Source organism: Amphimedon queenslandica, unplaced genomic scaffold (assembly GCF_000090795.2).
Source record: "Amphimedon queenslandica unplaced genomic scaffold, v1.1 AMPQUscaffold_12859, whole genome shotgun sequence".
Taxonomy (NCBI): Eukaryota; Metazoa; Porifera; class Demospongiae; order Haplosclerida; family Niphatidae; genus Amphimedon; species Amphimedon queenslandica.
The window spans coordinates 27293-45143 of record NW_003546905.1 but is presented as its reverse complement, the minus strand read 5'-3'; the positions used below and the strand labels follow the sequence as shown (position 1 = coordinate 45143).

Below are 17851 nucleotides of genomic sequence, written 5' to 3'. Positions count from 1 at the left end.
CCTGGCCCACCCTGGCCCACCCCTAGATCGGCCCCTGAATGTTATAATCCGCCATAAGGCATCTTTTGTCAATGATGGTCACAATTACTTTATTTTTATTTTGCTTCAACTTTATCTCTTTCTCTCATTACCAGGGAAATTTGTAATTTATATAATAATAATAATAATAATAATAATAATAATAATAACAATAACAAAGTAATTAAAAACGACAACAAATAACAACAATGTTGACAATAAAAATGATAGTAGTAGTTATAATAACTAAAGAAAAAGAGAGAAAGGGCAAGTAGAGAGAGAGAAGAATTGACAATAAAAATTAGGGATGGAAAAACAATTGTTAGTAAAATAATTGAAATTAGTGATGATAATCATAGTCAACAAAAAAAGAGGTGGCTCGCACCAGTTGGAGGTCAAAGGGAGAATTGAGAATCACTTTGTGCTAAGACAAATAAACTCCTCTGATATACATGATTAGCCGTCCGAAAAAGGAAACGATCAGCTGTGAGTTGTTGCAGATAGGGTTCTGCCTCAATATTAGAACAAACCTCAGATAGCAATGTAGCAGTGATGTCACAAGCCTCATTATGGCAATTAAATGGAAATCGTCAGGCGGGGCATGACAAGTCACGGTCCAGGGAGAAACATTGACCACAGGTACAATGATATGGAGTGTCAGAGATATTCCATCCATAGTGAAGGTCAAATAGCATCTCTAAAAGCATAGACTTGTGGAGGTGGAAATCCAGAGAAGTTAAGGGAGAGCTGAAACCCAGTTTGATGCTCTTTTGTCAGTGCAAAGGTCAAGGCTGTACTGAGTGGATAACTTAATAGTAATTAATCTAGTGTAGCTAGTGTTTTAGTTTGTGTGGCACCAGCTCTTATCATTAGAGTTCCTCTGAGGACATGGACACATTTTCATCACTTGCTTCTCAGTACAGTAGTCATTGTTTTTGTGTGGCTCTCAGCACTCATAACCCGGATCAATGGCTTCTCTAATATCAGAAACGTACATAGAGGATGTATATGAGCAATGTCCGGACGAGGCATTGATTCTTTGTAAATCTTTTAAAAACAGCAATTGCACTAAGTGCAGCCTTCTGAGGCATCGAATTGGCAAGAGGAGAGAACATAAATTAATCACACTATCCACAGTACCCAAGGAAGATCTAGCTCACATTACATTAGAAATGAAAGAAGAGTCTACTCAGCCATCTTAACGTGGTGAAACGCAAATCTTTTGATGTTAGACTTCATAACTTTGGTTGTTAATCTTATAATGGCACATAATGTGTCATTACTAATAGTATGTCATTATAATGCTAGTATGCATGAGGTGGTAAATTTCAGTTCCAAATTGCAAAATTTATAATTGTAATTGTGCTAAATTAGCAAATTTTAATTTAACTTTCCCTAACTGCTTGGATGGCAAGGAATGACATAACATTTTTAGATCCTTGAAATTTACCATCTATCGATGGTGTATGAACATGATTTTTACAAATACTTCAATTACATTTTATATAGATCACAAGGATAATCACTTACTCGGCTCACTTATTAAATATTTTGATAAATCTTAATTTAAACCGTAACAAAAGACAATCATATCAGCATTGTTAGAAGGAAAAGATTTGTTCAGAGCATTGGGGTTAGAAGGAGTTTTTGTTTTCAGTTTCCATGTGTTGCAACAAAGAAGATGACTATAGTAATTATGCCTACAGTGAGTTTAATCATTGACCGACATCAATCTTTACAAGAATGTGGAATTCTCTTCAGACTGACTCATCAGTTCACTCTAAAATTGCCCAATCTGACTACAAAATTGTACTTAGCACTCCAGAAAGTTTTTATGACAAACTTGTTGAACCAAGACCAGTTTTTAAAACACTTTGTTCCCAAAAAAAGATTAGACTAATTGCGATTGATGAAGCTCACCTCACTTATTCATTGGCATCATTTTCGTTAGTGACAAAAAGCTTTTTTTAAATAATCATTACTGTAAATAGACCAGCATATGAACATTTCATGAAGCTGCCTGAGCAATTTGAAGGAATACCATTCATGGCACTGACAGCCACTGCAACACCAGCAATCATTACCATGCTGAAGGAAATACTTCGTAATCCAATTTGTGAGATTGCAAGTATGAAAAAGAGCAATTTGACTTTCTATGTATATAAGTTAGGGGCCAAAAGTATGATAATATTTAATGTATTTTTATTTATATTTTACTGCTTAGTTGGAATAGACAAGTACAGCAAATGGGCATCACAATTAATTCCACATTTAGAAGGAAAGGCAATAATTAATCTGGATTTAATTAGAGATGTTGCCCCACTTGCTATTAGCTTAGGGCATAATGGCCTTCTAAGCTGTTCTTATCATGGAGACGAGATGACTATGCATGACAAAGTTATGGCTCTATCTAGCTGGAAAAGTGGAGAAATTCAAGTAATGGTCTGCACAAGTGCTTTTGGAATGGGGATAGACCAACCAGACGTAGATAAAACTATCAGAGTGGGTGTTCCACCTAGTATAGAGCAATTAGTACAGGAACTTGGTAGAGGTTGTAGACATGGCAAGAAATGTCAGAGAATTGTGTTTTATGTTGACAATGATTTGCAACATGCCTCATTTTGGTGCAAAGTAGAACACTGTAGGAGGCAAAAACAGATTTTATCTAATTTTCAGGTATCATGGAAGTATGTTATGATTTGGCTATAGTTTTAAAACTTATTTTTAAATTCAAATAGATTTATTACTTGTGAAATAGCTGGACGATGTAGACGAGAGATGGTTTCCTATTTCGAAGATATTACTTCAAACCTACAGTGTGATGGACCATGCTGTGATGTTTGCATATCTGAGTTAGAAACAACAGCTATAAATGCTGAGAATGAAATGAAAATAGTTACAGAGACAGTTCAAAACCTAGATGGATTTGGAGAAGTTAAAGTAATTTAACAATATTGATTAGCACATTGTGCATTGCTTGATTTCCCAATTTCAGTTAGCTCAACACATAAGAGCATCAGCAAAAGTTTCTTTGCAATGTGAAACGTCTACATTGGGTTCAGGATTCCAAATTGGCTATTCATTGTTAGGATGGAGGATAAGAATTCGTCAGGCATGGATAGTTGGGACTGATTCAGAATGACATGAGATTAGGAAAAGGACACAACAAGATTGGACAGATGATATACAATAGTTTTTCTATAACAAAACAAGGAAAAGAATATCTTAAAACATCCTTTGAGATAAATCTCCTCAGCAGTTGCTAGTTTTCAGCCTGTCAATCATACCTCAAAGTCAGGTAAGTGTATCTATAGTAATATTTGCAGGCAATCATGCTTTTTGTATTACCATTACAGATAATATTAAACGAAAGGGAAAAGGATGTAAAATAGTAACCAACATACGAAACCTATTGAGCTGCTCTGATTTTTGTTTAAGGTAAAGAATGAGGATGATTATTATTTCCCAGGAGTTTTTAAAACACCACACCCTGAAAAAATTGGGTATTGTGAAGATTTTTCTCTTCTTCCACAATGTGATGCACATAATCCTCATTATCTCTTCACGGATATAAAACTTGGTAAAGGAAAGGCTCATAATGTTTAGAAGGTGACAATGGAGTTAAATGGTGCAAGTGAGACATTGTGTTATAGAGATGTTCCTTGTGGAGGTGTAAAGCTGTCCTACTGCTAACTATACCTACATTGTGTCAACATGAGAAACTTGTACACAACATCCTAAAGAGAAACTAATTCGTTCTAATGAGAAATTAGGGGATTGTCTAGTTGAATTTATTTACATATGGCCAAAGAAAGAAGATAAAAGAAGGTGAATCACTGGAATTAAAAGAGAATCATTAAATGACACAAACATGAATCTTCACAATCATCCTAATCATTTAGCCCTCAAGATTAAATCACAAATTGATGCTTCAGGTGTATGGTGGGCTGATGATACAGGCTTTGCAACAGAAGGCATGGGAAATGTCTTGTCCTTGTTGTTCTCCAGACAAAAATTCCTAATCTTTTCATATAAGTACCACTGCCTTTCTGCTGATAAGCCATTTGGTAGTACTACTTCTGGCAGTGTATCTCAAGGAGGCAGGGTAACATCATCCCTCAAATAACTTACTTTTCTAATGCTACTATCTATCGATTCTTGAGCTATGAAGTCTTCCTGCAGTAGTGAATCCTTCTCAAGCGTGATATGGTGGATCTTTTGTTTCCCGTTTATGCACTTAAAACAACAATGCAAAAAGCCCGTCGAATCAAAGCATGGCACCAAAACCTATCCTGTACTAGATCCAACCAACATTCACTACTGCAGAATCATCAACAACATTAGCAATATCCTTCAAGCAACGTACTGCAGTCTTTATAAATAGCTCTTTGATGAGCCCAAAGCACAAGTCTGGTGAGAACTTATAGTATGCCCAACTGAATGAAAGGAGATCTTAATCCATTTATTCCTGTGTGCCTGTACTCTCCAGGCCAAATATTGAATAACAGTATTATTTATATTTTGACCTATACAGTTGTCAGCATTGAGATGGATAATACTAGCATTGATGCCTTGGTTTTCAATGTAGTGATGGATATATCTGACAGCAGTATTTGCCCCCTTCCCTGTGTCCATTACATCATCCACTAGGTATGTAACGTGCCTACGGAATGCTTCACAACAAACCCCAAACAAGCCACATTTCATTGGTGTTAAGAAGTAGATGCAACCAGGCTGCAATGGATCACTTGGGTAATGCACCTGCAATTATAAATTTTACGATGAAGATGCGTAAGTATACTAACTGCCTTACTTGCTGTGCATAGTCAAAGCTATAGTGACCATCCACCTTCACTTGGTTCACTGGCCTTTCGATGGTTAGGTCCAGCTTCTTTATGGCATCTTTAGTCTTCTTCAACACTTTCCTAAAGTAAAATTATATATGCTTGTTATGTCACATTCTAAGCTTACTATGTCAAACTGCATTTTGCAATGTCACATCCTAGCGTACAATGTCACATCAGGAACTAATGTTCAAGACCTTGTAATTTGATTTATGACGTGATAATTATTGCTGTTACAATGTCACATGGTTATGATCTTGTGATCTAGCAGGGATGTATGTGTGTACCAGAATTAGCAATGGCGAGTTTTGGATGGACAGCTTTTCTTCAAGAACTGGAAAATGTCTTTAATTCATGTCAGTCTCAAATTGGAATGGCCAATGAACGGTTTGTAGATTATGTAACACAGAAACTTGAACTTGGTCTCCAATACTCAAGAAGTCCTCGACATAGCAATTGAACCAGAAACAGAACTTAAGGTAGAAGAAGGAGATATTTAGAGCTAATAAATACTCCGCAATACTGCATTTTATGGCTACTGTTATATTGGGATAAATATTTAGAGAAGAGGAACATATGCACACAATAGCAAGCAGGGCCCTTGTACAGTGGTTTACAAGGTCAACCATTGTTTAAGATTTACAGGAGTCAACTGGAGTATCTTAAGCAAATAAATTTTTCATGGACAGAGATTGCAGACTTACTTGGTGTTTCACATATGACTATATACAGGCATAGAAGTGAGTTTGGAATGTTAGACGATGATTGTTTTGATGTGCATCAGATAAGTGATCAGGAATTAAATAAAGTTTTGCAGCAGTTACGTCATGATAATCCATATTCTGGTGAAACATTGATAATGGGTGATCTTAGAGCTGTAGGTATTTATGTATCAAAAGAAAGAGTTCGTTCAATTTTAATAAGAACAAATCTAACTCGACGCTGGGGATTCAGTATCACTGCATGTCATCCATATTCTGTACCAGGACCAAATTCATTATGGCATATTGGTAAGCCCTGTTTCATTAATGAAAATTTTAAAAACATGATGACTGAAAATTTAATTACCACATGATGGTCCTACTAAGTTAAGTAAAACTGTTCTACAAACAATCGTGCTTCTACTGTTTTACACAGCTTCCTTGATGCTGTTAGCAGGTTTGGTGTACCATTGTGTGTCAGAACAGACGAAGGTCGAGAAAACATGCTTTTAGCTCAGTCAATGCTCTGAAATAGGTCATGGAAAAGGAAGTATAATCACTGGAAGTTCTGTACATAACCAGCATGTAGAACGTTTTTGGCAAGATTTACATTGTTGTGTCATGCAGCTATATTATCGATTATTTTACTATTTGGAGCAAAGGAGATTACTGGATTCTGCCAATGAAGTTCATCTTTTCACTTTGCATTTTGTGTATCTTCCAAGAGTTAACAAATCACTTGAAGCTTTTAGGGATGGATGGAATATGCATGGTATTCAAACTGAGAATAATAAATCTCCTTTGCAGCTTTTTCATGCTGGAGCATTACAGTTGCAGTATTCTGGTTTTGAAGCAATGGATTAATTTCAGACAGTTGGTGAGGAATATGGTGTTCATCCAAATTTAACAAGAACATAAAAAATTTAAAAAAAACAAGATTAAGTAGGATTCCAAACGACCAACGAAAATACGAAATGAAAATCCTACTCGTGACGCAAATTCTACTCTACATTGTACTTTCAATGTTATTATGTAAAAATTACGGATCACCTTGCAATGTAGAGTAGAATTTGCGTCACGAGTAGGATTTTCATTTCGTATTTTCGTTGGTCGTTCGGAATCCTACTTAATCTTGTTTTTTTAAAATTTTTTATGTTCTTGTTTGTGTTAATTTTTTAATAATATTTATAATATTTCTTTAGTTGCTGTTGTGATGCTTGTTGATTTTACACAAACAATGATTTTCTTTATTATTATTATCATTGTTATGACTTTACATCATTTATGAGAGACAGCATTGAATAGACATGCTGAAGGAATATCAATTATCCTGATGACAAGTGAAATTAATACTAGTCTTGATGACTTTACATCATTTATGAGAGACAGCATTGAATAGACATGCTGAAGGAATATCAATTATCCTGATGACAAGTGAAATTAATACTAGTCTTGATACAAGTCCTTGTTCAAGAAGCTGTGAGCTGAGTGTCCATCTTCCCTGCAATGTTGCAGCAGAATGCAGCTATTCCTGTTCTTCCAGGCTGTTGTCATTCATATTATCATTGCACATTATACATTAATTAATTGTTTGTTTTTTTTTAATAAAATAAAATCACACACTTGATAAAACAGTAACATGCAAGATTAATACCTTCTTTTAGCTGGAAACCTCCACTAAAGTATTGCAGTAGTTGATTCCAAGTATAGCTTGGTAAAAAATAAATCTGAGCATGCGTGACCACACCCAAATTTTGGAGCACATGGCATGTTTTTTTAATTAGCAAAATGGCTGCATGCAGCTAAGATGGCTCGATCCAGCAGCCACAGTACCACTTTTTCCTTACTTGAAGAATGATCTGATGGGACATGGACCTGCGCATAAACTGTTGGAGTAGATTGGTGTAAGAATTATCCTTGTAGCACCAACTGATACTGAGATACACACCGACAACTGGATTGACAGGACTTCTTGATGATGATGATGATGATGATGAAGATGAAAAAAGGTGGCTGAACAAAACGGCCGGTTCGCCGATTTTTGGCTTTTCTCTTAGACAGAGCCTAGAGCCACGCTATGGGTACCAATGGAGTCCTCTGGTCAAGATAAGGTCCTCTAAGAAGTCTGGTAAGCATAGGAGCTCGTTTTTCCGGTAAAGCAAGGCTGCAAAAGTCTTGGGAGCCATTTTGTTTGGGGGTGCATCCTACTTAGTAACGCTACCGCGTTACTAATACCACAAGATGATGCATCAGAGGTATTACACAATATTATTTGTTTAATTTGTGTAGTATGAATAATTTTGTATTAAATATTGGTTTACTAGAGTTATACTTTTAAGTACTAGTATAGTAACTATAGCTCTTGTAATAATAAGCATATTTTATAGCTTCTAGTTAATTTTTGCTTCAGCAGGCTTGCATGCATATATTATAAATATTCAATTGGTCTTGTCTTGTATGCACTGTAGGACAGTCATGTTGAAAATGAAATTCCTGAAACAAGGCTAAATCTATCAGAAGTATACCAGGAACTTTGTTGAAATATTGATATGATAGCTGATGGCAGTTGTTCATATTTTTTGACAAGTCATTGATTTGAAGTAATTTTTATTGTAATCAAGAGAAATTAAGTGATTATATACAGTGATTATATACAGGATTAGTTTTATATTATGAGCCTAACTGCATAATTACAATCCATCCATGATCCAAGAGTAAGTTTCATCACACATCACCAATCAAAATTCTTTGGCGATTTCAGAATAAGAATGATAAATTGTAGGCAGCTCTAATATATTACTGCAAGTATGAGTAATGGATCTGCAAGCAACACCAGATAATAAGTTGAACTGAACTTCAATTTCTTTAGTACTGCATACAGAACTGTAAGAACATCTTAACTTGGTCCTTTGTGATGTTCTCAATGAATTGCTGTAAGTAGCCAAAAACAGTCTCTTGAGAGGCATTAAAGAACGTACGCTCTGCTAGTAAGCTCAGAACTTTGAAAGGTGTAGCAGTAAGTGCCAGGTAAAGCTTGTACAAATCAGATGACATAGATTTCCAAAAAGGAACATGTGATTGAGGAATAGCTAAATTGACGGCATTAATAGCAGACATTGGGTTAGTAAGAAAAACAAAACAATCTATGTCAACTAAAGTGAGACCAAGTGATAATGGATCAGGTACTCTTAGGCACTGAAAATGACAAAATACATTCAACAATGAGTCTAAAATTTGAGATGGAAACTTCATATTTGGATTATCTTTTGAAAATTGAAGAGCTGTTGACAACACAGAACGATCCTCATCACTAAAATAATCAAAAAGAGGTTCAAGTAAAATATATGGGCTTATTTGTACTTGACAACCCAAAATCATAGTAGCCAAAGTAGGAAAAGATATTTGTGTTGGCAGAAACCCAGTACAGAAGTATCCATGAGATAAAATTTCACCGAGAACTTCAAATAATGAAAACTCAATGTGTGGATGAACAGCAGAAACAAATGAGATACTACCATCAAATAATCGTTCATACGCCTCTTGCCAAAATCCTGAAACAATGTCTTTAGACACGCCACCTAAATCAACAGCTAATTCTTCTTTTAATTTCATTTCTAAGGACATTCATTCGTTATACCAGGATGCTCTTTGTATAGAGAGATTACATCATCAAACAGTGAAGACCGCGCAACAGTGTAAAGTTCCTTCAAGAGTATGAAATGTCTTCACAAATTCTTTCCAGGTGTTCTCCTTTATATATGTGTAAATCATGAAAGAAACAAAACTTAATATAAATGTTTTTATTAGTTTCCTTTAAATGTAACAAGTACACTAAGTAATGTATAACCATTATGGCATACATGTAATAATGCAAGAATGGCTATAAAATAGGGGAGAACAATCTGGATTGTGGGAGGTGACAAGCTGTATATAGTTCTTAAATATGGTAATAGAGTACCTTTCATTAGTATGTCAGTAGATGAAATGTTGCCCTTGACTTCCTAAATAATTTCAGCTTCTTTACAAAGAGTCTAATGGGAAAAGGAAGTAAATCAACAGTAAAAAATATATGAATGTCCTTACTAATTCATCAATTCATTTGTCTTCATCATGAGAGGGAGTTTCTTCTAATAGTAGCAGTGATGATACTCTCAAATCGTACTGAGTTAAAGACTTCTCATCAGGCTGCATTACCTCCATTGGAACTGCTCCAGTGCATAATTTAAAGAAAGTTTTGACTTCTGTGTGAGCAAAACATACTGGTAAACAAATTGCAACAAAAAAAGTGGTACATTTAAGTAATATTTGTAAAATAGGGTATATGTGCAATTGTTACTGCAATAATGTTGTATGCATCACAAGCCTTTATCGAATGATCAGCAGAACAGGATCCATAAATTTTGGTGCCGTCCTCCAACTTCACTGCTAACTTGATAGCTACATGAGGAAGCGTTCACTCTGATAAATACAACTGAAGCTTGGTCTTTTCCTCTCCTCTTCTCTAAACAGTTATACAAATTCATTAATGGAATAAGCACCTGATACTACTGTTATGCATGTAGCCACTATACTCCCAGTTACTGACCTTTACTTTATCACTGTCATTAGCTTGTTGTGCCAAATTATTATAGATATTTTCTCTGTAATACCATAGGTGTAAGTAAGATAACTTACTTTCTGCTGAACAAATTGAAGGGATTCTTCATATTGTAGTTATTACTTTCTTCAAAACTTCTGCCAATCTTCAAGACCCTACAGTAAAAAAACATTCTAAATTAATCAATATTTAACTAAGTAACCTCTTGTGTCAATTCTGTGTCATCCTCAGAAGTTAGGTCCAAAACTTTAACAGTCTCATCTTCCTGCTACAACATAACAAGAGATCACCAATCAAATACTATTGTATCTACTTACCTCATTTTCTATCTTCTTCCACTTCACTTTGATAGATCACTGTCATCATCATCGACATCATCAGGCTTCATTACTTCCCTGTTCTCATCTTTTGAATGATTCTAGTCAATTAATCTACTTCATCAAACTGTAATTTATATTATACTTAACATTATCCTAATATACAAACTACGCTGCCCTGTGAGCTCAATTGTATCATTTCCATCTAATTCCTTATCTCCGGTCTCCCTTACAATGTGAAGCTTCGGATCTGGTATCAAAAATTTAACACTAGCATTCTTCGTCGACATTTTTTCTGAGAACAATTTAATGAGCTTATTTTCAACTTCAACACCTGACATATCAAGTAAAAGCTCACACTGCTTAATGAATCCGTTCTGTCCCATAGATTTCTGTTTATTACCTCGTGGAACAGAAGTGTCGCCTCAGTCATCAAAACAACCATCACATTGCAAGGTTTAATTTGTGTGGCTTTTTTCTTCTGTTTTTGTTTGGAGAAAAAATAATTATCAAGGGGATTGAAGTTCCTTTTCATCTGAAAAGAGTGCGAAGGTGACAAAACAGGAAAGAGTGAACGAAGTACTTTTGAATTAGACACTGATGGTTTTATAATCCCTACACAAACACCTGATCCTCTTTTAAGAACTTGTGAAACATTCTAACACAATGAAAAATATAATATGGATTTAAAGAATAACAGGCAAGGGATCACACCTTCATAATAACACTATATACACAAACATGATCACAAAAAAGACAGCACCACAAACCTTTACATTTCTGTCATCTTTTTCAGTCCTTACAACAGCTCGAATCTTGTCCCCATTACTTATTTCCCTCTTATTAGACACGTCAGTATAGTCACGCCACTTTTCCGAATACCGCTGCAAAAAGTGACTTGGTTTTACATCTCGCTGTTGTGAAAAACCAATAGATAAACCAGGCTCAAATTGTTGAAAGGCCTCTTCTAATGCTTGAAAAACATCTTCATCCTTTGACAGCTTCAACTCCCTCTTTGAAGATCCATACTCTAACAAAACCTCCATTATTCACTCAAGTGATGCTAACAATCACGTGACACTCGCGTGATGTCAAAATCACTTAAGATGTGACATTGTATTTATCATGTGTTAAATCACATGACAATGTTGTGACCATTAGTTCCAGATGTGACATTGTACGCTAGGATGTGACATTGTAAGATGCAATGTGATATAATAAGCATCCATAATTTTCTTACAAACAGCACACAATACTCCTGCCTTACAGGATCAATATACTCCTTTGCAGCTACCTTTACCTATAAAAAGATCAAACATTTTAGATATAACTGACACAACAAACAATACAACTGTATAACAGTAAAGGAGACGATGCTATGCTACTAAGGTTATTTATACTAATAATAAGTACACAATACACATTACCATGTTTTATGTATAATTACAAGTAGATACACCTAACACATCAAGCAATACAACTGTATAACAATAAAGGACACTATGCTACACTACTAAGGTGAATTATACTAATAATAAGTACACAATACACATTACCATATTTTATATGTGACCATAAATGACAAAAGGTACCTTGTGTTGGATTTTTAAATTCATTATAAAGAAAAATATTATCCTGTGAGTGCTCTGTTAGTCAACAATTGTTTTTAAAAGTTACATGGTAACTTTTTGCATCCTCTGGAGTAATTTTATAATAAATGCAGCACAGTAACGTAGAATTTTTAGGCTATAAAGACCAATTTTCTTATCCACCATAAGGTATCTTTTGTCAATTAAGGTCACATATACAAATAGATACTTCTAACACAACAAGCAATACAACTGTATAACTGTAAAGGACACTATGCTAAGGTAATTTATACTAATAATAAGTACACAATACACATTATCATGTTTTATGTACAATTTGATGCTCCTAACTCATCAAGTAATGCAACTGTAAAACTGGGAAAGACACTATGCTACGCTATCAAGGTAAGTTATACTAATGATAAATACAGAATACACATTACAATTTTTGGTAGACAGTTAGACACTCCTAACACATCAAGCAATACAATTGTACAAGGACACTACTAATGTAATTTATACTAATAATAACTACACAATACACATTACCATGTTTTATGTATAATTATAATAGGTACTCCTGACACATCAAGTAATGCATGTCTATAACAGTAAAGGACACTATGCTACACTACTAAAGTAAATGATACTAATAATAAGTACACAATACACATTACTATGTTTTACATACAATTAGATACTCCTAACACATCAAGCAATACATCTGCATAACAGTAAACGGCTCTATGCTACACTACTAAGGTAAGTTTTACTACTAATAAGTACACAATACACAGAACTATCTTTTACATACAATTAGATACTCCTAATACATTAAGTAATACATCTGTATAACAGTAAAGGACACTATGCTACACTACAAAGGTGAATTATGCTAATAATAATGTACACAATACACATTACAATGTTTATATACAATTAGATATTACTGACACAACAAACAATACAACTGTATAACAGTAAAGGACACTACGCTACACTATCAAGGTAAGTTATACTAGTAATAAGGACATAATACACATTACTGTGAATTAGATGCTCCTAACATATCAAGCAATTCAACTGTATAACTGTAAAGTGCACTATGCTGGACTACTAAGGTGAATTATAGTAATAAGTACACAATAGACATTACCATCTTTTATATACAATTAGATACTTCCAACACAACAAGCAATACAACTGTATAACAGTAAAGGACACTATTCTACACTACTATGGTGAATTATACTGATAATAAGTACACAATACACATTATACTCTTTTGTATACAATTAGATACTCCAAACACATGAAAAATAACTGTACATTCTTGTTTTATCATTAATCTTCATCTTAAATGTAATAGAAAATAATAAGTTATCTAAAGGCAAAGTTACTGACTAAGTGACAATATTTTACAGGCAAGAATATTTATATTGTTTATAATGATAAATGTACCTCGGACTGACGCTCAATCTCACACCCAGCATTCCGTAAAATTGCAGTGCTGTTCTTCTTGCACGTCGAGCATATGTCCGTCATTGGCTTGATGTTGTAAATGTGGGGAACATACATTCTCCATATTCTTTTAAAGGAACTTTCACTGAGAGCATGTTCCCTACCAGCATCAGCATACAGCCTGTAAACCATGTGTAGGGACACACTGGACGGCAAAAGCTTGGCCTTTTCGTAATTCCTCACTCCAGGTATCCTCCTAGGTAGTAATATGGCATAATCTCCAGCATAGTTCTGCAAAAATGCTACCACATCTTAAATGCCTTCCACAGAGAGAGCATAACATGGAATGCAACCAGTATTGCAATGAACCCTACATTAAAAATTTTAATTCCTCTACTTAGGATTATTTTATTACTTTTAACTAGGTTTCATTCCATTTTGAAGGAAATGCCTCCACAAGTTCTTGTAAGTACTAATTCTGATACTGCAGATGAACAAGAAGAGCTCCTAACATATCTGTTTGGAAAAGATACGAAATCATTAATTGTTATAGATATTTTGTGTCCAATACTTTCTTTCCCCTGTATTCATAATCAGTCCTATTCCTCTCAACTGTTTCACAAGATGTTGAAGACATCAGGTGTCGAAGAATAGTCATCTCCAGCTGGTCCTTCGTCAGTTCTTGCAAATCCCAGCGCACTCTCATCAGATCATTCTTCTCAAACTGTGTGAGGCACTTTTTTGAACAACACCCACTAGAGTATAATGCCTGAATTTCCTCTCTCTCTCTCAAATACACAGCTCTCTCATCCAGCTATAGATCCTTTGGGTCCATAACTCCTTTGGATCCATAACTATGGTGTTGCTAGTTGCAAGAGTGATGAGTGGTTCTTAATCATCATACTCCTCTTCCTGCTGCTCCAGGTGCAGTGAAAGCTTCTGCTGTGATGTGAAGTGCAGCTGCTCTGCAGTTGTTAACTAGAGCCCATCACATTCATCTTCACCATTATCACTTATACAGTCCGAATATCCTATGGCATAATAATAGTTCCTTTATTTACTTTGTTGTTTTCAGTTGTTACAATTTGAAGTGTTGAAGGCTTTAACAATTATGCATGCTGCTGCTGCTAAATTTTTGGCAATGGATCTCAATTTGACATGCCTTTGTGAAGTAAGCATATTGCCCATAGCTTTGTTGGGACAATGTATTCTACCGAATTCACCAAAATTTGATTCCAAATTTTCCAGTTATACTGTTAAACTAGTTCTCTTTTGTTTAATAAATAATAATAAATAATGTCATTAAACGTAATTATACTATAGCAGAGAACTAAAAATATGGCCTAAAATAATTATGTCTTAAAAATTATGGTTTAAAATAATGACAGTAATAATAGTAATGTACATGTATAGTACTAATAAACAAGCATAACAGGGTAAAAAATATTCCTACAATTGATTTCACCACATTGCAAGTACAACTTGGTCATTATTAAGACTTATAAAGGTTCTCACTACCTTATAATGCTTCTAGAGAAGTCTTTAGACAGTATCTCTATGCTCTATTGCTGTTAGAAAGCTCTTAACTTTGTCCCATGTGTAAGCCACCATTTTGTTTCCGTGGCCACACCCACCATGTAAAGGAGCGTGGGTGGGTGGTTGCTAAGGCTTGTTATTTCTCCAATACAACGTGTATAGAAGAAACGTATGTGTGCACATATAAATAAATAAATAAATATATATAGATAGTGTGACGGAGACATCAGTTATAGGAACGACCTGGGGGCTACACCCCCAGGTCGTTAAAACATAAAAAACCTTTTTTAAACTTAATATTGATATCTGTAATTACGTCTATTACTATTATTTATGATATAACGAAGTATTTGGAGTAGTAGTTCCAAATTACTAACCATGGTGTCTCCTCTCCGCTGGCCACGTTGGCACAAAAGTCCCCTTCATCTTTCTTGTCCTCTTCCTCTTTATCTTTCACCACCACGACCTAGTCCTTGTCCACCTCCCATGCTTCCTCCTCTCCAACCTACCCTGTTTCCTCCTCTCCCACCTACCCTGTTTCCTCCTCTCCCACCTCCCCTGCTTCCTCCTCTCCGACCTACCATGTTTTCTCATCTTCCATCTTGCCTACCTTGTCCAACTCCACTGCCTCTTCCCCGTTCCCAGTGTGGTTCTACAGCTCCTCCATAAGCATTATCGTGGTCATCATCATGTACATCAGATTCGCCCCCACCTACATTATTGTGATGACGACTCACTGCAATGACTTTACCTCCTCTTCATGCGTCTCTGCCACCCGTGAAGGAAAACCACCTTGACCACGAGGAGCAGGTGGCGGTGGCAAATTGGCAGAATTGCCATCTCTTTGTGGAGAATCCTCCATCTCATCCTGTACAAGTAAAGAATTACAACTTAACAAATGAGCTTAAAAAGAAATACTTACATTTAGAAGGAAATCTATCCCTCGTTCCTGCAATCCTTCAGCCATTTTTATTAAAATTGTACTTTTGGCGTCAAAAATTAAAACATTATTATTATTAATTGATTATTATTATTACATTACTTAAAACTTCACCGTTACTATGAAGAACAATAAACAGGACAACTAAGGAGCAGAGGAGTGGAGAAAAAAACCTTGTTTAGGGATAGTTCTGACACCAAAAAATATAATTAATAAAAATGTAGTACCTGTTTATTATTAATTAAAATTATTATTGTATCAAATGAAATTATATACCATGATTGTATAGACTTAAATAATACTAATTTAATTATGTTTCTATGTGTATAATTGATATAAATAATCTAATCTCTCTGAAGAGCAAGACTCTATTCATCTTTTATCACTCCAAAGAGCAAGATTCTATTGATTATTTATTGTCACTCCAAAGAGCGAGATTGTATTGATCTTTTATCATCACTCTGAAGAAAGAGACATTGTTGAAAGAGATAGAGAAAGAATATACATACGTACAAAACAAACAGAAGCACACATACATATATTACTTGCACTTAATTGGGGCGAGCCTGAGCAAGCCTCACATAAACGAGACAAGTATGTATGTATGTATTTCTGTCTGTCTGTTTGTACACGTACATCACCCCTATTTATTCGTATGAAACATTTTCCACTTTATAATAAACTTAATAATCTTCATTGAAAACAGGAGTGGTCTCAGCAAAATAAAATTGTGACTGAAGTTGCAAGTCAGTGAAATGAGTGAGATAAGACAGTAGTGCTATCAAAATGCAGTAACTACCAGCAAGGAGGGTTAAGAAAGTAGATGTTCATGTTCTTCAAGATTTCATTCTTGTAAATAACTCTGATCAAGTGAATGTTAGTCACAGCCCACAGCACTAGCAGGTAAAGACAGCCAAAAACTACATTGCTACAGCTGCTGAGCTGCCTATCTAGCTATATCATTGGTGCAATGACTTGTTGAGCTATTTTAATGTTTTAAGCAAGGTGACTTAAATTGCTGCAGACATACAAAGGCAGATCATCAAGAAATACATCTGTCAAGTTCCTTCTGAGCATGCACCATCTACATGCATGAGCTGTCCAGATATATTGTATGCACATTGCTTTGCTTGCTTAGGCTCGCCCCTTTAATATTTTACATCCGTCTAGTTACACTTATTTTATTTTTCTTCCGTGATGTTAGAGCAGACACTGCTATCAGTGCTTGTAAGTTTTGACTTCTTTCTCTCTCTTCCGACAGGTCTACTTCGATTCTGGCCGTGTCTGCTATTGCATTGACTAGTGCCTATCTTCAACAACAAAATCTTTCTTCTTCCAAAAAAACACACTGTCAATCACAGAAAAATTAATTGATAATAACTAGTAATAATCACAATGAATAATTAATATCTCACACACTCCCACCCAGTTGGATAGTAAGCTAGCCAACTACTCTAACATCTATCACACAAATAATAATAAACAACAATAAACAATAACAGTAAAGATCACTCACACATTAGTTGATAAAGTACAATGTATATTAGTTAGTAGCTACAAGCCAGCATACGATCTCTAGTTTCTTGGACCTTAGACCGATGTGACCTCCTCAAGCCAGTTTCTGGGGTGAGATCGGTTTCCAACTGCGATTGTGGAACCTCCCCTACTGAGTGTTCTACTTGAGACTCCGAATTGGAACTATTAGGCGGACCCACTTCAATGGGGTAAAGCTGCTGAACAGGTCTACGTAGGAGCATTGTATTGTTTCCCCTCTGATGTACACGGACAACTGCTCCTCGGGACTTTCCATCTAATCCAGTCAGAAGTTCCTCCACTAACCCAAGCTTC

The 17851-nt window shown here is 35.3% G+C and overlaps 1 protein-coding gene and 1 long non-coding RNA gene across 2 annotated transcripts; one reads left to right on the top strand and one right to left on the bottom strand.

The window, feature by feature from the left end:
• The first annotated feature begins 1761 nt into the window (after positions 1-1761).
• Positions 1762-3160, top strand: LOC105314503 (putative ATP-dependent DNA helicase Q1). The gene is made up of 5 exons (XM_011408706.1): positions 1762-1964; positions 2010-2146; positions 2243-2705; positions 2757-2958; positions 3014-3160. Exons 1-5 carry the CDS (start codon positions 1762-1764, stop codon positions 3158-3160), a joined length of 1152 nt encoding a protein of 383 aa, XP_011407008.1.
• A 6378-nt stretch (positions 3161-9538) lies between these two features.
• LOC109586488 (uncharacterized) lies at positions 9539-10174 on the bottom strand. The gene is made up of 3 exons (XR_002187055.1): positions 10149-10174; positions 9647-10064; positions 9539-9594 (listed from the first exon to the last, which is right to left on the bottom strand). It is a non-coding gene; the product is annotated as an uncharacterized LOC109586488 (long non-coding RNA).
• Between the last annotated feature and the right edge of the window lie 7677 nt (positions 10175-17851).